The 19,965-nt window shown below is 35.8% G+C and overlaps 2 protein-coding genes across 3 annotated transcripts; one reads left to right on the forward strand and one right to left on the reverse strand.

Annotated features, from left to right (window-relative positions):
- The first annotated feature begins 14,229 nt into the window (after window positions 1–14,229).
- On the forward strand, window positions 14,230–16,887 carry LOC145162256 (uncharacterized). The gene is made up of 4 exons (XM_079081453.1): window positions 14,230–14,419; window positions 15,943–16,016; window positions 16,129–16,201; window positions 16,320–16,887. The coding sequence occupies exons 2-4, from the start codon at window positions 15,954–15,956 to the stop codon at window positions 16,793–16,795; spliced, it is 612 nt and encodes a 203-aa protein (XP_078937579.1). The 5' UTR covers window positions 14,230–14,419; window positions 15,943–15,953; the 3' UTR covers window positions 16,796–16,887.
- Window positions 16,888–17,428: 541 nt separating this feature from the next.
- Window positions 17,429–18,887, reverse strand: LOC145162257 (serine/threonine-protein phosphatase PP1 isozyme 2-like). Of its 2 annotated transcripts, XR_013738987.1 has the most exons (5): window positions 18,842–18,887; window positions 18,730–18,752; window positions 18,430–18,623; window positions 17,635–17,769; window positions 17,429–17,553 (listed from the first exon to the last, which is right to left on the reverse strand). XR_013738987.1 is itself a non-coding variant. In XM_079081454.1 (4 exons), coding segments are annotated over exons 1-4 (309 nt in total). In that variant the 5' UTR covers window positions 18,844–18,887; the 3' UTR covers window positions 17,429–17,463. The 2 variants fall into 2 exon arrangements, 1 of the variants encoding a protein (XP_078937580.1); XM_079081454.1 differs by lacking the exon at window positions 17,635–17,769.
- Window positions 18,888–19,965: the final 1,078 nt, after the last annotated feature.

Here is a 19,965-nt window from a genome sequence, read left to right on the forward strand (position 1 = left end):
ACTGTAGTAGCTTAGTGTGTGCATCATAGTTGTACATAACTAAGATTCTATAGCCTGAGAATATTTGATTTAGCCTTATTTCCTGATTTTGTTTGATGAAGGGCTTAGGGTAGAATCAAGTATTCGACTGTCTATAGGATCCAAGGTTATGTATGATTAGCATACACGAGTGCTGCAGGGTTGGTGGAAGTTTCATGAGTGGGTGCACTATATGGTGGGTCAAAGTGAGGATTATTTAACCACTTTCATTAACGTGTATCCGAGATGATGGGAGATAGAGATCGATAATTTCGTTTGAGGATCTGTCTGGTTCTATTGTATTTTAGTGTCAGTCGACTCCACTGCTCGAATATTGCTTGCTTTTTGCTTTATGGGACTCACATTGATGGGAGCTAACTATCAAATGAATACATTAAGTTACATGTTATGGAGTTTAAATAATCCTAGAGTGAAGGATTTGGCCCCGTTGCACAACTCTCGTTTGAGTCTAACTATTGTAGGGTTGGGTCCTTTAGTAGAAAGATTATTTAAGTTTTGTTGCATGTAATTGTATTCATGAAGTGGTTGGTTGGCATTGACTGGAGCCCATCAGCAGCTGATAGCAGGGGAGGTGGGAATCCTAGGAGTGCCTAGGGAGTATTTAGTGCGGTTGTTTCGCTGTTGAGCAGGTATCAGAAATATTTTATGGATAGGTCCTAGAGGACCCGAGATGATCCTTGAGGAAAGTATAGATAGGCATGGAAGGTAGTATTGGGCCCGTACTACTGGAAGCACATGATCCATAATCGAATCAAGGAGAGTTTCGGGGATTCCAAGGGCTAGTCAGTAGAGGTAGCATGGTTCGATACCATGATTCGTGGCAGTTGTTCCGTATTTGTCGATCTTTTGGTTATGGTTGCTCAGGCACAAGGATGGGTCTGGTAATTGTTTCGGCCCTCAGTGGCGATATCGGTTTGGGATGAATGGTATATACCTAGATAAGGATTTTGGTTTGGAGGTATCGAGGATTTTGCTCGAGGTCGTGCATTCGAGTCGCGGGACTCAAGAAGGAAACGGTTGATATGATCGGCTTGGGGATTGTAGTTGGAAGTGAGTATTTGATTGATGTATTGGAATGCCGCTATCTGTAGCGGAGATTTTGGCACTTTTAGTTTTTCGAGTTTGGAGAAGGAGTGAGCAGGCTTGTGACTTCCAGATTTGGGATGTAAACCCTGCATGGGGTCTGATGATCGAGGTGTTTGGCGACAGTGTGTTAGCATGGGAGTGCGCAGAAGGATTGATGTGGTATGGATGTTTTGTGATGCGATCAAGGGTCCGCGTTCTTTGGATATAGACAGATCAGGTACCGGATTAATGATTTGGAACTGCAGGCAAGGAGTGTATGTTTGGATCGTAAGTCGGTGTTTTCATATGCATTTGCATGAAATCCTTAATGTTAAAGTGGTTATAATTCGGAATTTCAGAGGTCTTCAACTGAAATCTAGAATTCTCTTAGGATTGGATTGCTCCTTATCTATAAGATCATTCTGCGTGTGTTATACATTCTAGGGTCAGGGATGGTTGTACCGGTTTAAGTTATGGTTTGGTTTTAACACCAGTGGGTGATAGTTTGAACCCTGAGTGGGGGATAACTGGGTATTCTTCTTGGAGGATCATCGATTCATTCGAGTTAGTGGTATTTGGAGAATGGTTCATAGGGATCTACGGTGCGAGTATATGGGATCTCGGTTCGGGATTTAGTCAAGGCAAAGGTATATAGTAGGTTGCGATCAGATGTATGTGTTCATGAGACACATGAGTTGTCCCTCAACATAAAGTGGTTGCCCAAGGAGCTCGTTGCAACTATTGGTTTTTTTGGGGGTGCCAATGAATAGATGAAGAGCCGTTAGGATCACTCAAGTTGAGTATCGGTTGTTGAGGAAATTGACAGCTCGTTGTATGGATTTCTAGTTATAGTCTAGCTTGGGCAAAGGTCGATCAGGAAATCAGTTTCCAAGTTGGTTATGTTCAGTTCCGCGCGGGTTTCGGTTCATTAGACCTAATGTCAATGCGTTCTCGATCATTGATCGTTTCGTTCGTCATTCAGCGGAGATTCTCCAAAAGTTTCAAGTGGTGACAGCTAAAGTTTAAGGAATGTGACAATCTATCATCAAGTTGATTATGTTTTATGTTCCTTTGTTCTCTGGGTAGGTTTACCCTCAATGGTGGTGTGGAATTTTGGTTCATAGCAGGCTCTGGTATTTCTTCCATGTTTTGAATGAGATTATGGGTTCCCTAAGAATGTGCATCGTGGTAAATTCATGATATGTTGCCGAGAGGGGTGTTTATGGGCTGAGGGATGGATAGGGCATTCTAGTCATAAGTTGTGGGCCCAGTGATCATGATTGTTCGTTTCTCCTGCTTGTGGTACTTTCAGTATTGGCGCGTTGATGGAAGTTGGTGTTGGATTAGTGTCTAAGTGCATAACTATAATTGGTATGTACTTGACTCGATTGGCATGGTCCATTTGGGTTGCATGGCATTGGAACAATTTGGATAGACTTTTGTGAGAAAAGGATATTAATGATTTGTTAATATATTATAAGTTCTAATATATTAATATGAAATCATCTTACTTAATTAGTGTTGATCAAGAATTAATTTGGAATTAATTTTGTGATCAAAAGGAGACTAATTAAATATATGGGGATTGATTGTGTAAATCATTCATTCTTATATATGTGGGCTTATGATCCATAGTTCTTCATGTTGGGCTAAACCCATGGAGTAACCCATGGATACTCCATGGAGGTTTTAACCCATGGAACATGAAGAATATGGAAAGACATGAGTTACATGGTGTAACCCTAATAGCCAAAATATATAAGGACCACATGGCTCAATAAACTGGCACTAGTGTGTGTACACATGAGGGCTAGCCGATTTGAGCATATGAACCTTTTCTCTCAAGTTATTCCAAGATGTTGGTGATGTTGTGTGAACCATTTGAGGTGTCACACTTGAGGCACTAGGCTCTTAAGCTCCATGGAATCAAGCTATATGAAAAAGGTATGTCTTCTAACTTGTTTATATTACCCAAGTATCAATGATTGTATGCTAGTTAGGGTAATACCTTGGAAAGTTCAAGTTTGCATTTATAATAGAGAAAACATATATCCAAGGTATTTAGGGTTTCATGTACACCATAGGGGTGTTAGAATGCTCAAAACCCTTCAGTGGTATCAGAGCTTAGTCTTGTTTTCACTTATACTTGATGCAAACTTGTTTTTCAAAGCTGAGAATCTGTCCAGACTGAAAACTCGATGAGTTCTGGCTATAAAATCGACGATTTCATGTGTTATGGCATGAACTCGACGAGTTCTTGTAAGGAACTCGACGAGTTTGGCTTCCAGTTGGCAGATTTTCGAGTTTTTGGCTGGAATTGGACTAGGAACATTACCCTAAGCTGTTTTGAACTTGTAAACTTGTTTTTTGATGTAGTAATGTTCATGCTAATCCAATTTCATAGATAATTGTCAATAGATTCATGTTTTGTATTAGTTTAATGGTTAGGCTAATTACATGAAAAGTGTTTGATTTGAATTATCTTGTTCTTATGAGTTGATTTAGATTAATAGAAAAGTTATGTGATAATATGTTTTCAATCCAAATTGATCTAAATGTTGTTCATAATATGTGTTTTTGTAACTTGTCCTCAAGTTATATGAAAAGTCACATTTATGATTATTAAAACTCATAAGATTTCCATTAAGTTATGAAAAATGGAGAGTCTCATTTTTAAATGTTTTAAAGTTTTCCATAACTTGTCCTCAAGTTATGGATCTTGAAAAGTTTTTCATTAAAACTACTTTAAACACATAAGTTATGGAATTGAAAAGTTTTTGAATAGTTCAAAACTTGCCCTCGAGTTTTGGAATTTGTAAAGTTTCCCCTCCTGAATACTTTAATTCCAAGTTAAGCCCTTAGAATTTTAAAAGTTAAAATTCAACCCTTATACTTTATAGTATTATAAGTTAATAATATATATATGTATAAGAACAAAGTCAGTCTTACCGTTAGTAGGCCTCATTCACGAAGCCGGTCTATAAGGGGGGTATAAGGTTACTGCCTATAAAATGACAGTTTAATGGGTGTCCACTCTCACCCACCGCTTCCTTGACTGGTGGAGGGTCGTTAGCCGAACGGGTAGGACAAGGACTAGAATTCTCCCTTCATTAAAAGTATTAATGATAAATACTAAGTAACTAAACTATTATGAATTCCCAATCTTAGTTACTTAGGAAAATGTGAATTTGGTGCTAACCCATGAAATTACACTTTGCACTTTGCTTAAGTCAGTTAGTGGAGCGCGTGTCGTTAACCGGCACACTAGCTTGATTTAACAAGGTAGGCAAAGGGTAACTTAATGTTTATCATAGTATCGGTGGAGCGCGTTTGGTTAACCGGCACATCGATTGAGTGGTAAATATTAAGGGTACCAAGTATATTTGCATGGTTATTCACACCTTGTTTTGTGATCCTCGGCATCCCAGTCACAAAACTGGAGAGGGAACAATCGAGATTGAAACATGCCATTGAAAAGTTCAATGAATCTTAAAAGATCTAGGAGTTTCAAATCCAGTTAAAACCTAATAAATTATTTCGTTTTTCATGGTGGAAATTGGTGAATCGTCATTCGCCTACCTTCAAATATTCTATAGCTTGGATTACGACATCCCTCTTCCAAGTTATAAAATATTGTGTTGGGTCCTAGCCTTAATATGTCATATTGGGTGTTATATTAAGGACTTTAAATCAACTATCTTGAATATCTCCCAAAAGATGTCTGGTTCAGACAATTATGATCTTCCCAAAACTCTTGGAACAAGCTTTCCTAATGAAGATGATCTCCCGGAAATCATTCTTCACTCCCTCCACCTCCTCCAATTATTCTCTCTAACCCACAAGTTCTTGAATAGTTCAAAGTCACTCAAGCCCTATTGGCAAACAAAGTCTATGTGTGTTCACATCTTGGAGATAAAGTCACATATTGACAGGCCGGGAGAGTTGGGTGTCAAAGTCTTGAGAAAGTTGGTTGTTCAATCACTTTCTAAGTCTCATAGTGAGTGTCCTTTGGGACTACTATGTAAAAGACTATGACATGACCCTTAATGATCTAATCTATTTGCTTGGTGCTGCTGAATCAGCAATGATTTGGAGCTCTGGTAAAGCAAATTTGATTAGTAGATCAACTTCCCAAACTACAATGGACATTGACAACGGGTAACATTGGATATCCAGAAAAACTTTCTCTTCCCAATGGAAAGGGGTCGGCCATAGTCAACACGGTTGACCAAATGGTAAAGAGAAAGGCAAGTATGAAATAGTCCAGTGTACCATTCCCAAAGGGTCCATATGGTTCGATTGCTAAAGGAAGGGGCATTGGTTGCGAAGCTGCCCTAACTACCTGAAAGATATGAGAGAAGGTCTAGTCAAAAAGTTTGACTCTGCTTCAGGTAAGTCCACTATATAACTCAATTAAGTTCCTATTTGGAGATTCTTAATACATTTTGATGTATGGCAGGATCAAGCAAAGGGAATGAAACTTAAAGAAGAGTATGCTGAATCTGATCGTGAAGATGGATTTCAATCGCATGGTTCGAAGATCGGATTCTTGAGCTACTACTTAGGAGTTATGATAGATTGCTAGAAAATATGTAATAGCATAGTTTTCATTTAAGTTGCATTGTAAGGAAAATGTTTTTCCGCATTTTATAAATAAATAAAATTTTGTTTTATTTTATTATATCTCCTTGCAATGGCATTTATGAAAAATTGATATTTGTATGTTTCTAGCAATAATGGAAATATGAATTTGATTCTTTCATTTGCGGTAGTGTCTAAATTTACCAAATAAGGAAAGTTTCTCATCACCCAAGTTTCAATTGGACCGAAACTTGGAATCATGCAAGTTGTATAGTATGATGAATGAGAATTTTCATCTTTGGAAAATTAAGACTAATTCCTTGTTCACATGTATATGTGATTCAAGTGAAGGACTAAGGGATCGAGTACACATTCTTGTGCACTGGTCAAGTCCACCATAAAAGATCGATAAGACTATTCGTCATGATTTACTAAAGTTTAGTAAATATGGTTATACTTACAAGTTTAATTATAATTCTGAAACATTGGAAAAGTTTCGATGTATGGCGGAACGAATGAGAAGAATTAAATTAGGCAGAAAGATAAAAGTTCCTCAAATCTGAAAAGATGGGAGAGTACTTTAGTATCATGTTTTGTGATCATCTTAATGATTAAGAAACCATTTCACAATTGGTCCTCTAAGGACATCTTAGTGCATTCCTATGGCTAAGAAGAGGAATCAATAATTGTTAAAATGGTTAAATCAAGAAGATGAGTCATACTTCGTTCCAAACAATTCTTAGAGTCATACTCCAACATTGTAACTTGAGTGACATATCTTAAAGCGAGGTTTATTAACACTAGTCGAATGTAAGAGTAAAGTGTGTCCTACTCTTGTACATTTGAAATTGGTAAGTTGTGATGTTTTGGATAAAACAAAGACCAACTAAGGCCAATTGTGTGAAGTGTTTGTCTTGATAAAGAATCCGCACTATCTCTTGAATATTTGGCAAGTGAGTCCTATATGTCAAGAGGACAGTGGGAGTCTTAAAGATCTTGAAAAAGCTTCAAGATCTAATCAAGAATAAAAACCTATAGTTTATCACTAGCACACGACGTGAGGTTTATAACCTATCGTGTTGACATATTCCTATTTCTGTGCCCATTCCAGTTAAAGTTGACTTTGCATATGAGTTCTGAGAGTTCTCAATTGGTTGCATAACAACTTGGAAGCAATGGCAGGCCCTTGTGCTGCCAGGTGGCAAGAAGTTAAGACTGCACAAGTTCAATCCATATGAGTTTGGATTTGTCACTAACCTTGTCTTGTGATTATGGTTTTGACAAATTCACATGGATAGGAACACATACACCATAAAATCTAAGTGTCATAAGGTTTCTCTCCGATTCATGAAAATGATGGTGAGGAAACGCTTTCACTATGTAGATTTTAGGTAGATAGCAAGTGTGATATTTGCATTCTCAAAGTCGTTAGTAGAGTGTGTGTGGTTAACCGACACACTAACATGGACTTGTGAGGAATGGAAATGGTCTAAACAATTGAGACTATGATTACGACATCCCTTTTCATAGTTCTGAAATTGTTTAGACACACATGTGTGCTATCTAAGGAAAGGTGTATGATTTTGATAGAGTTTTATCAAAGCATTTCGTATCAGAAGTCTGAACCTTGGTAAGAAAGTCAATAAAGTAGTGATTTCTAGAAGTCCAGCTGATTTCTGAGTACATGTCAAAGCTAGTGGGAGCATAAGTGTTATGCTAATAATCATCATGTTAGTGGGAGCATGATAATTATCATAAGTGTTGCAAGTTAGCAATGTTAATTATAGAAAACAAAAGGTTTCAATTGGAAAAAAGTTGTTTTGCTATAATTAAGGGAGAGGAAATTATACTTCATTTCAATTCTAAAAGCTTAGATTGAGGTTTTAGTCATCTTTAGTCAAGGATATATATATATGAATTTTATGTTGGAATGGCTCAACATAAGGAAATTCTATATATGGGTCCATTATTTGCGTTCTAAAATTCGATTGTGATTACGGCATCCCTTTTCATAATCTGAATTATGAGAACTTGGCAAATAGAAATAGAAATATTATAGCAAAAAGACTGATCTAGTATCATGTCTTTATGTGAGACATCATGAATCGTGTCCCATATGCTTCGGATAAAGGGTCGATTGCATGTGCTATAATATTCATCTGTTCTAAATTTTTCCAAATGCCTAGAGCATTAAGAGGGAAAAATTACTAAGAATTGGATATGACTAATTTGATTAAGCAATTGTCGAGGACAATCTAAGGTTTACCAAAGATTGGTTGCTCAGGGACAGTTGGAAGTATAGTGTTAATTTTGGAAGGACCATATTGACATATTCTGAAAAGAGGCAACTCTTGTTCAGAAGTGATAGTCAACATGGGAATATGGAGTTGTCTCCATAGGTGGAAGTTATTCAATCTGTGTAAGATTAGAAAACTTAATGCAAGAAGGATGTTCAAAGCAATGTACTTTGAATCTGAGACTTCGTTTCCATGGAGTTGATCTCCATTGGAATACTCTGTAATGTCTGTTGACAAGTCTTTGTGACTTTGTGCATAATCATTACAGAGGATTAGTGCATATAAGTTTAGAATCTAACAGATTTAGGTAAATGGCAGGAATTTGGAATTCTTGCATTTGCGGTAAGGATTTGGGATTGTGAAATGAGAATCATTGGAATTATGTTAAATCGATCTATTTCACAAAGTAAAGATCATAGACAAACTTAGTGTGCATACTTGGTGTATGGCATAACTAATGTTTGGAAAAACATAGTGTGCATACTTGATGTATGGCATGACTAGTGTTTAGAAAACCATAGTGTACACGCTTGGAGCATGGGACAACTATTGTTTTAATTCAATTATAAAGTTGATAGTTTGAAACAGTATGCAATGAATAATGGGTAATAAATATGGTGATAAATAAAAGGTCTTCTATTTATATTCATAAGTTCTGAGACCATATTGGATTCGATTATTCTTGTGTTTCACTTTGCATGTTTTGACTTCCAGAATAACTAGGTCGTTCTTCCTGAATGACTAAGTTATTCAAACCATCCACAGTCGGTCATATGTTGGAAGTAGATATGAATCAAGACTGTCATGAAGCTGGTTTGAAGATGTCCAAGGTAGTGGACATAGCAAGAGTTGCTGCAACATTCATGAGTGATCATAAGTTCTGAGTATTGGATTAAACCCACACTCATTGAATCACTTCATGGATTTTATCACAAGTGATCATGAGACGATAATATCTTATATTCTTTAAACCTAGAGATATGAGTTGTTGCCTATGATTTGGTTATACATTGATTATACGAAAACGCATTGGTAAATCGATGTTATAAAACGTGTCTTTGTGTATGATCCAACAAGTAGTAGAACAATCATATGAGTCGAAGTTTATCTATTTATTTTACCCTTAAAGGGATAAAAGCGATATATGTGGGCCCCTCGATGATTTAGTGATGACACCCCAAAGTGCTTGGCCAAGCCAGGATTGATTTGATTGTTCAATTAGTCGGTCGTCATAAATCGGAAATTGGGAAACAACAAATGGATAGAGAGAATGATTATAATCCATGTCCCAGTCCATATGATATCTACAATGGAGGAATATATGATCCCTTATCTAATGGACGCGTCATTGATTTGTTCAGAGTTCGACAGCAACTTTTAAGAGTTACGATTGCTAGTCGGGTTTTGGCGTCATACACAATAATAGTTTTAGACTTATCCAAGTGGGAGACTGTTGGATTAGTGTCTAAGTCCATAACTATAATTGGTATGTACTTGACCCGATTGGCATGGTCCATTTGGGTTGCATGGCATCGGAACAATTTGGATAGACTTTTGTGAGAAAAGGATATTAATGATTTGTTAATATATTATAAGTTCTAATATATTAATATGAAATCATATTACCTAATTAGTGTTGATCAAGAATTAATTTGGAATTAATTTTGTGATCAAAAGGAGACTAATTAAATATATGGGGATTGATTATGTAAATCATTCATTCTTATATATGTGGGCTTATGATCCATAATTCTTCATGTTGGGCTAAACCCATGGAGTAACCCATGGATACTCCATGGAGGTTTTAACCCATGGAGCATGGAGAATATGGAAAGACATTAGTTACATGGTGTAACCCTAATAGCCACAATATATAAGGACCACATGGCTTAAGAAATTGGCACTAGTGTGTGTACACATGAGGGCTAGCCGATTTGAGCATAAGAACCTTTTCTCTCAAGTTATTCCAAGATGTTGGTGATGTTGTGTGAACCATTTGAGGTGTCACACTTGAGGCACTAGGCTTTTAAGCTCCATGGAATCAAGCTACATGAAAAAGGTATGACTTCTAACTTGTTTATATTACCCAAGTATCAATGATTGTATGCTAGTTAGGGTAATACCTTGGAAAGTTCAAGTTTGCATGTATAATAGAGAAAACATAGATCCAAGGTATTTAGGGTTGTATGTACACCATAGGGGTGTTAGAATGCTCAAAACCCTTCAGCTGGGAGACTCACAAATCAGCTGATTCGGATAGAGGGAACAGTTAAGGGTTGTTGGGAGTATCCGTCAGGTATCAAAAAGTCTCTATGGAATGTTTGCATTATAAATCCCGTTTGTTCGCAAGTTGTTATTAGGGGTTCGATTATCAAGATTGGGTGTCGGTTATGAAGTCTCGAATCATAAAGTTTTTGGTGAATGTCTCGAGTGATTTGCCAAGTGGGGGTACACCTGAGTTGATAAGGATTGGAAGCAAATGTGAAAATTCTTTGATTGATCGTCTTTGCTCGTAGGAGCAGTGGTTGCGAATGACGTGTCAGGGAGTCAATGGTTTATTAAAGGCTTTTGGTGCATGTTATGGATTTGGAATTGGTGGAAAATTCTCGATTGATGCGTTTGATTTCTTTTTCCACGTGTTTGATAGTGATCATGCTCAAAGGCAAGGGGTGGATTCGATGAAAGGATGAATATCAGTTCTGGAATATGGGTTTTGAAGTTTAGATCTCACAGGTTCCCGATCTCGAGAGGCAGATTGTTTGAGTTGGTTCGGTGATTGTGGTTGAGAGTCCCCAGCCCTATGGTTCTCGCTAAAAGTTCGGTTTTATAGCTAGGAAGTTTTAGATCATGTTGACGTTATATGTGCTTCTTTACAGCGGTTAAATAGATGGCTCGCATTAAGAGTCATCATGATATTGATGTATCAGATGTTGTTATCAACAAGTTATGTTATATGTGATGGTATATTGGGCTGAGGCGATCCAGCCATGCTGAAGGCTCTGTAATTGGGTCAACCTGCGTGGAGATCATGCAAGTTATGGGCTTCGGATTCATAGCAGTAATGTTTGGTTCGTCGGTTATGGGTTCAGTGTTTCGTTCAGCACTAGAAGGTTTTGTTCAAAGCATTAGTTTCCAGGAGGGTGGTAAGGAGTGATTGCGAGGACGAAATCTAATTTAAGTGGAGGAGAGTTGTAACACCATGTTCCAAATCGTTTCCTAATACGGGGTGGTGACCGAAGATCAGGGTATCATCAGGCTTAGGACCTTTGAGGAGAAGAGATTTGGACCCATTCGGGTGTGGGCAATGTAATTTAGAGGATTCGGGAGTTCGGTTTGAGTTTTGAAGCCAATGGGTATATCGATAAAGTGTCAGTTCGGGATTTTATGGAAGTTAGATTTTAGTTTGGGAAGTTTTATGGAAAGTATGAGTTGATAGAAGAGTGGAGCTTCTCGTTACCTTTTCGTAGATATAAGGATCGTCGGAAACGGACTTATAGCGAAGAAGTTATGGCCTTCAGAAGTTGGGTGATTTTAGGGTTTAATCGAGTACGCGGGTCATACACAAGTGTACGCATGGCATACTAGTGAGATTGCCAGTACGCTGGGCATACAATGGTATACGTTGGGCGTATTAAGTAGTGTGATCACGGGTGCTATATGGAGTATGTTGGGCGTACCAGAAATACGTTGGGCATACTCCAGTAAGACCCAAACCCTAATTTAGGGTCTTGGACCATATTTAAGCTCCTTAACTCACCACCAAACCCTATTATCTTCAACCTCCATCCCTCTAAACCCTAGAAACGAAAATCTAGCCCCCATTTGAGTGGTTTTTGAGCTTTTGGTGGTATTTCATGATTTTTGGTGTTCATAGAAGAAGAAGGAACTTCTTAGAGAAGTGTGGGATTGCTTGAAGCTTTTAGATCCATGCTTGTTGCATGTTGATCTACATTTTGGAGGTATAAAGTTTCTATCTTGATGACTCTATGTGTTAGATCTAGTTTAAGGAGTATTTTGGGGTTCTTTTGGTCCTTAGAGTCATCTTTTTGAGTATGAGCTACTCTTAGAGCTTAGAATGTTGGACCTTGGCCTTTGGGAGGTCCCTTGTTCATAAAAATGTCATCTTGATGAGTTATTATGGTGCATGTATGAGTTCAGTTGATTATTATGGATTGTATTAAGGTTTTAGTCCCATTAAGCCTTGCAAAGGAGTAAAGTTACCAACTTTACGTGTTAAGACATCTCATTAGGGTCATATCCAAGTTTGGAAGTCATTTTCTTAACCATTTAGAGCTAATTTTGGATATTTGGACCCTGGAGGAGTACATTGGGCGTACGCAAGTGTAAGCTCGGCGTAATGCTGATTTTGTGCATCAGGGACTCAGCGTAATGCTGATTTTGTGCATCAGGGACTTGTGCTCTATGCTTCGAGGGTGAGTATGTTGGGCGTATCATTCTAGTACGCGGGACGTAGTCCTCAGTTTGTGTTTTGGGCTTTTTGAGGTTTGGGTCATTGAACTTCGGACTTTGGTCCATGGATAGAATTAGGGTTTTCTTGGAAGTAGGTCCATGATGGTTTTGGGGCCTAATCGGTTTGTTGGGCCATAATGGGTTTTTTTTGCATTTGATTTAGGCCTTGGGTTTCCATTTTGGGCTTTTGTGCATTTGGGCTGGACCTTGGTTATGGAACAAGTAAGAAAATGGCAAAATGGTCTTTTACCCTTTAGGAAGTTGGTTATGGATTGGGCCTCAGATTTTGGGTTATCGGAGTAATTATTGATTACGATTGTATTTTGTTAGTTGGCGCGAGGTTACCCGGTTCAGCGGTCCGAGCAGTTATTTGGCTATCACCGAATTGAGGTGAGTTTTCCTCACTGTACTTGCGAGTCGAAGGCACCAAGGCCGGCCCTTTGGATTTGATATCATGTTATGTATGCTATTTTGTTGTAGTGGTTTATTATATCAGTATCCTGGTATATAGGATGATGCTATGCTTAGTGATCTGTAGATATATCTGACTGGCTATAGACTGTTATATGATTATCTGTTATATGTGCACATATTCAGTCGATGGCTGAGGCTTTACTGCTTTGTGCGTATGCCAACAGGCCGCGGGGTGGGGTGAGGTGGGGTGGGGGGCATACCAACCCGATGGTTGAATGGGCCCAAGGGTATTCCATCTCAAGGATGACAGGACCCTTTGTAGATTGACATTCCAACCAGGTGGTTGATGGGCTTGGGGTATTCCAACCCGATGGTTGACTGGACCCATAGTGTATTGGCATTCTAACCTGATGGTTAATGGGCCCGGGGTATTCCAACCCTATGGTTGACTGGACCCATAGTGTATTGGCATTCCAACCCGATGGTTGATGGGCCTGGGGTATTCGAACCCGATGGTTGACTGGACCCATAGTCTATTGGCATTCCAACCTGATGGTTGGCTGGGCCTGGGGGTATTCCAACCCGATGGTTGTTTGGACCCGACATGCTGTTATTTGTATATGTCATCTATTTGTGTGTTGGTACTTTGGGGGAACTCACTAAGGTTCATGCTTACAGTTTTAGTTTATGGTTTCAGGTTCTTTAGAGGACCGTGGCGAGGCGAAGGCGTGACCGTGCACATCCTTGGTTTTACTATTGATTGGATATTGGGGGACTCTGATTTTAAATAATGTTTTGGAAACAATGATTTTGTAAACACTTTTATTAGTAAATGGGTTATGTTGAAATGTTTAAATTTGTTGAAATTTTCGGGATGTTACAAAAACCAATAGTTCATTATCCTCATATGTAATTATGTTTGCCACGTATACACCACGTAAGTTATAATTTGCTACAGCTGGTCATAATGACTATATGCGAACAACTCCAATAAGTTTTTTTTTGCTTATATTAGTACAAAAAAAGAAGTTACCCAAATGTAAACACTCCCTATAAGTTCATTACCCTAACAAGTAAATTTCCGTACTTTATGTCAACATAATATAAAAATTATTATAGTTAATAACAACAAAATATTTATATATACGCAACGCACGGAAGTTCGCCTAGTGAGGAGCTAAAAGCATCGGTGTAAAACTTGGGATGCAAAGAGTTTTATTTCTGAGACCAAAATGGCCGTTATGGAAAACTATAGGGGCTAAACTGTAAAATACGAAAACAACCCATAATCATTGACGGGAGCATGTATGGGTTTTTTTTTCTTGCTGCCTACTCGTCCTAATTAATACCTATATATAACGCCTTCATTTAACCCTAATCCTCCCCTATTGTGATACTTGCGAAGTAATTGAACCACCGATCGAGAGAGATAGAAAGAGAGCGACGGGAAGAAAGGGAGACGAGAAAGAGGAGGACGATATATTGCCGAATTTTACTGCCGGAGTAAGAAGAGGAGGAAGACGGTGGAGACTATTTTATACGATCCTTCTGTTGTAAGTATTCATCTCCCTCTTCATCTTCTTTTCCTTCTCTTTCTACCACCGAACACCATCTTGCACCATTATCACCGGTGTGTGCCACTCCTGCCACCACAGACCACCGTGCAAGGATAGATGTGTGTTGTGATTTATGCAGCCCCTTTGATCACCGATTTTGTTGTGTTGTGCGTGTGTGTTGTATTAAAAATGATCACCACCTCGTCACTGCCCGTGTTCCTCCCAGGCTCACCACAGGCCACCGTGCAAGGGTGGCTGTGGGATGTGTTGTTGCAACCTCTTAATTAGAGTAAGGGTTAAGGTTGTCAAGAGATGTTTCTTTTTAAAAGCCTTTTTATAGCATTAAACTTTTCTTGGTGGTTTGACCACCATGTCACCACCGTGGACCACCAACATCACCACCGAGGGTAGTTCTGATTATTCCTTATTCCAGACTTAATGATTAGATTTAGGGCTTAATGGGTTAAGTTGCACACTTAACCCTAAGTGATGGTTATGATTTTATATATGTAATAAAAGTCCTTAGTTTTAAGCCCTCATTTAGCCAAGCTCTTAATCCATTAAGCTACTCTCGTTAGGCTATAAAAGTACCCACTTAGGATAAAAGGCTACAATTATTATGCAACATGAAACGTTCGGTGAATGAACTCAAACAATAACTACTAATGTATTAAACACTTCTTTGGTTCTGGATTTTTTTGGAGCAAAGGGTATTTTGGAATATGCTTTGGGAAACTTTCTTACGATAAATATATGGAATATGCTTATATAAAAGTATCAACTACTCTGGCTTTTTCCTAATATAACATTGGAATGTTTTTTGAAACTTATTTTTTTAAAAGCAGGTTTGTATTACTATGGAAATGCTTTGAGAATTTTTTTTTTTTAAAATTCGAATAAGATTGAAGTGATTTTGGGATGTTTTGGAGCATAAGGGTATTTTGGTCCAAAATAAAAAGGTTATAAATTTTTTTGAACTTTTTTTTTCAATAATGAGTAACATGGACTATTGTTTTTTTTTTTTTTTTGAAATTTGAACTCTTACATTGCTGATGTGTGTGTATGTTGTGTTCATGTATGTTTGGTCCTTTACCAAAATTTGATTCTTTTTTAAATAAAAGAGTGTAACAAGGATGATTCCTTTTATTTTTTTTCATGTAAAGTTATTTTTTAAAACTTTTGTTTTCATTAAAAGAGTAACAGTACCAATTTCTTTTTTTTGAAACGTTTTTTTTTTTTTTTTTTTTTTTTTTTTAATTTGATCTCTTACATTGCTGATGTACGTGTGTTTGTGTTTGTGTTGTGTGTGTAATATATACATGTAATGTTTTGTATTTTTGGTCTTATTTTAGCTTTGTACTTTGATAATCTTTATATTTTACCAATGTACTATGATTTGCTAAGTTGTCTATCCATGGAATAAATGGGTTTCTAACCTAGTAAATAAATAAATAAGATATGATGTTATCTTAAATATATTAATACACACATATCCTATTTCCCATCTTTTGCATCCACAGTTCTAAAAGGTATGGTGTTCCTATCGTCCATGGCATCCAAGAAGTCCAAATATGAAGAATATCCTGCATTCACGGTTGGTTCCTTCTAAAATATATATAGAAAGTGCCTCTGTGTGTGTGTGTAAAGCCAGCCATATATAATATATATGATTTTGAAATCTGTTTTGTTCCTATTATTGCATGCAGAACTTCACCATTAAAGTGGACGTTGAAGGTTCCTGGGCCAAGACAGTAAAAAAGGTATTGAACAGTGTTCAAGGTATGTATGTTGTTTTCTACTCATTCATTCTAGAACACAATTAGGTTATTAATTAATCATGTTTTTCTCCTTAAATATTGTCGATTGATAGTTTGTTGTTGTTGGTGGTGAAATTAAGGTGTGACTAATTTCAGAATGGAGAACAACGGGAAGGTTAACATTTCAGGATACATCGATCCAGTCTTACTTCTGAAATGTCTGGAGAAAGCAGGAAAAACAGCAGAGATAGTACATTGGCAATATGGAGAATGTTCAAAGAACCTGTTTGAGAAGACAAAATTGCCCTTGCCCTCGGTTAATAACAACAACTTATATCTACCAGGTTACGAAGGCTATAATAACAATGGGTATTATGGTTATAATTACAATAATGGGTATGGGTATGGGTATGAGTATGGTTATCCCCCCAATTACAGGAGGAGCAACTATGTCTTCAACCATCTAGAATGTTCAGGGAATGCTTCTGACTGTTCTGGACATCATATACGTAACCCAAACACTCCCAATAAATCGTCATCTTCTTCTAAAACTCAGTTCCAAAAGCCTGCGTCTGGTCGCACTGGCAACCATCCCACATGCTGCAGTTTGATGTGAAGAATTTCTTGAAAATATGTTTTTGTGTACTTAATGTTTGAATGTGACTATGGTTTGGTGTGGTGTGGTGGGGTTATATTTTTTTATCCAAATTTTCATTTTCTTTTTCGTTTTAATTAATTAATGAGGTTAAGTATTTTAAAATCCGATCCAATTTGGGGTGAAATTGGTATCTTGTTTAGCCTAATTACATGTTTATTCCAAAATCAAATGTGACAATGTTTCGTAAAATTGAGGTACCAAATTACTTTGGTGCATGAAGGTGGTGATGTTAACATATGATTCGGGCGATTAATTATAAAACAAAAAGATGGTTAGAGATGACGGCATTAATGTTTGCAAGTTGGTCAACTAACATTTTCAACTGTTGACAATAGGAGGAAATATTTTAAGGTGGATGTTTGAAAATTGGTTTTTAAGGTAAACGACCTGTGAGTATTAGCTGTCTTGGAATATATTTTGGGGACGTTGCCAAGCTTTGTGAGGTGAATGCTTCTTTTTGTCCAGATTCTTTAGAAGGAATAATGTGATCAAGAACTTCATATGTATATGATAACCAAAAATGAAAATGATTACCTACAGTTTAGTCAGAATCTGCAGAGATTAATCCATTTGAATTCATTTTCTTTATCTTCTTCACTTTAAAACATAAAAATATTTAACAACCTTCATGATAATATACAATAAAATAAGAACAAACACCCACCAAAAAGCATGTCAATTACTTTGTCCACCTGTGTTTTGCCTTCAACACCCACCTAAAAGCATGTCAATCAAAAATAAGTTACTCAAGAATGTTGTAATGGGAAATTTGTAAGCAAACAGGTTCATTTGCTTACTTCTTAAGACATGAATTAAGCTTCTTATCACAGTGTATTCCCCTCTATGAAGAACGTCTTTTGTGTTTAACATGTTATCAATAGCATTCGAGCCACATATAGAAATGATTCCAATTTAATTTGTTGTTGGGATACCTAATAATCACATATTATAAAAGAATGCAATGATAAAATAAACTTGACAGAAAATATATAAATATATCAAAATACTTAAAAAAAATATTTAATAAAGATATAATGATAAGATAAGAAATTATAAAAATATGAAATACTTTAATAAAAAATATTTGACACAGAAAATGATGAGAGATTCGTAAAGATTTGGTAAAAATAATAAATGATATATAAGTAATAGGTAGGCAAGTTATTAATAGGAATATTTTACTATTATAAGACACTTAAAACAATTTAGCAAATTCTCCATTAAGTCCAAATAAAACACTCCTATATAATTTACCAAATTAACTCTTATCCCCCATTAAGTTCATTAAGTCGAAAAGAAATACCTTTTACTGGATCCATTTATTCATCAATCACAGAGCCTAATGTCTTAACATGTAAAGATACATGTCTAAATTCTACTCACTTTTTCGAGGGACAACAATGAAAGCACATGAATATGCTAGGTTTCCTAATTCCAAGTCTACTCAATCAACTTTACCTTTTCAAATCTTAAAGTGCCCACTGTTTCCTACAAGATTTATCACCTACCTTTTAAATAATGAGAGTCATTATCACAGTTTATGTATATACTAAATGGCATAAAAAAACAAATCTTAAATTGTTGATACTAACCTTAAAAGCTTTTGGGACACCATTATGACATAAGAATCTTGGTTTCCTATCATCCGGCTTCAAGATTTGAAAAGAACACATCAAACATTCATCAATACTCATCATCATACCCACATTATCAAATTCACCGCAATAATTTGGAGCAGAAAAAATTGTCACAAGCTCCCTATCTACAAAAAACTCATACCCATCTTCTATAACGTACCCAAAAACCAACATAACGTTAGAATCAATAACTACAAATCAATTAGAACTCTAAAAAACGAATTAAGAAACATGAGAAAACATTGAAATCATCACCTGATGTGTAGCGTTGATGATACCTGAAAAAAGAAACATGAAATCAATCAAATGTAAAACATAATTCATAAACTGCTTGGGGTTTGAAGAAGGCATATTCAAAGACCCTTACATTTAAAACGAAATTCAACCGAAAACGTCCAAACCCCCTAAAAGGATTTTGTTCCAGCGAACTGAAAAAAGAAACATGAAATCAATTAAATATAAAATATAACCTCTCTCTCTCTCTCTCTCTCTCTCTCTCTATATATATATATATATATATATATATATATATATATATATATATATATATATATATATATATTAGTTTATAACCCGTGGAACATGGTTAAAAAATTAATTAAACTTTCATAATAAAAATTTACAATTATTAATCAATTGTTTTATACAAATCATCTTAAATAAATTATTAATTAAGAGAAATATCAAAATTTTAAAGTTATTATAACTTCAAATTTAACATATAATTAGAAAATGTAAATTTGAATTTTGAAATGAGTTGCCTAATATATCTACATGACACATGACATAATATTAATGAGGACTTGTATTAAAATGACACTTGGCACAAGGAGATTAAAACTATTCATTTATTAGAATAGATATATATATATATATATATATATATATATATATATATATATATATATATATATATAGGGTTGAGATCGGTTGAGAACTCATAGTTTCCCGAGAACTAAAAGTGGAGCGTTGGATCAAAAGTAATTCATTAAGGACATGATCGTCATCTTACCAATCTCATTTAATGTTTAATTTTTTTGTGTTATTTAACATATTAATATAAATGTCTAAAAATTTACATCATAAATCAATTTTTCATATTTTTTTAAAAATAGTATTTTTCGTTTTTTTTAAATGCATATTTATTAATTTTTTATAGAAAACATGAATTTTTGAAAAAAAAAATTGAAATTTTTTTTTTAAAGAAACTGCAATTTTTTCAAAAAACTGCATTTTTTTTCAAAAAAACTGCAATTTTTTTAAAGAAAACTGCATTTTAAAAAAAAAAACTGTAATTTTTTTAAAAAAACTGCATTTTTAAATAAAATAACTGCAATTTCTTAAAAAAAACTGTAAGTTTTTTTTGATGAAAGTTACATTTTTTTAGAAAAAACTGTATTTAAAAAAAATGCATTTTTTAAAAAAAAAATAAATTTTTAGGTGCATATGTGCATATTTTTTCAAATGCACATATATATATATATATATATA

Source organism: Lactuca virosa, chromosome 3 (genome assembly GCF_052849685.1).
Source record: "Lactuca virosa cultivar CGN04683 chromosome 3, Lactuca_virosa_CGN04683_v6, whole genome shotgun sequence".
In the NCBI taxonomy this organism is placed as follows: domain Eukaryota; kingdom Viridiplantae; phylum Streptophyta; class Magnoliopsida; order Asterales; family Asteraceae; genus Lactuca; species Lactuca virosa.

What these genes read in the sequence shown, in the direction of transcription:
- LOC145162257 (XM_079081454.1), bottom strand. An exon ending in TCATCAACGCTACACATCAG is followed by an intron (nt 18,624 to 18,729) that starts GTGATGATTTCA and finishes GGTACGTTATAG; the next exon opens with AAGATGGGTATGAGTTTTTT. An exon ending in GTGTCCCAAAAGCTTTTAAG is followed by an intron (nt 17,554 to 18,429) that starts GTTAGTATCAAC and finishes ACATGCTTTTAG; the next exon opens with GTGGGTGTTGAAGGCAAAAC.
- LOC145162256 (XM_079081453.1), top strand. Translation starts at nt 15,954, where the DNA reads ATGGTGTTCCTATCGTCCATGGCATCCAAGAAGTCCAAATATGAAGAA. An exon ending in AAGAATATCCTGCATTCACG is followed by an intron (nt 16,017 to 16,128) that starts GTTGGTTCCTTC and finishes TATTGCATGCAG; the next exon opens with AACTTCACCATTAAAGTGGA. An exon ending in GGTATTGAACAGTGTTCAAG is followed by an intron (nt 16,202 to 16,319) that starts GTATGTATGTTG and finishes GGTGAAATTAAG; the next exon opens with GTGTGACTAATTTCAGAATG.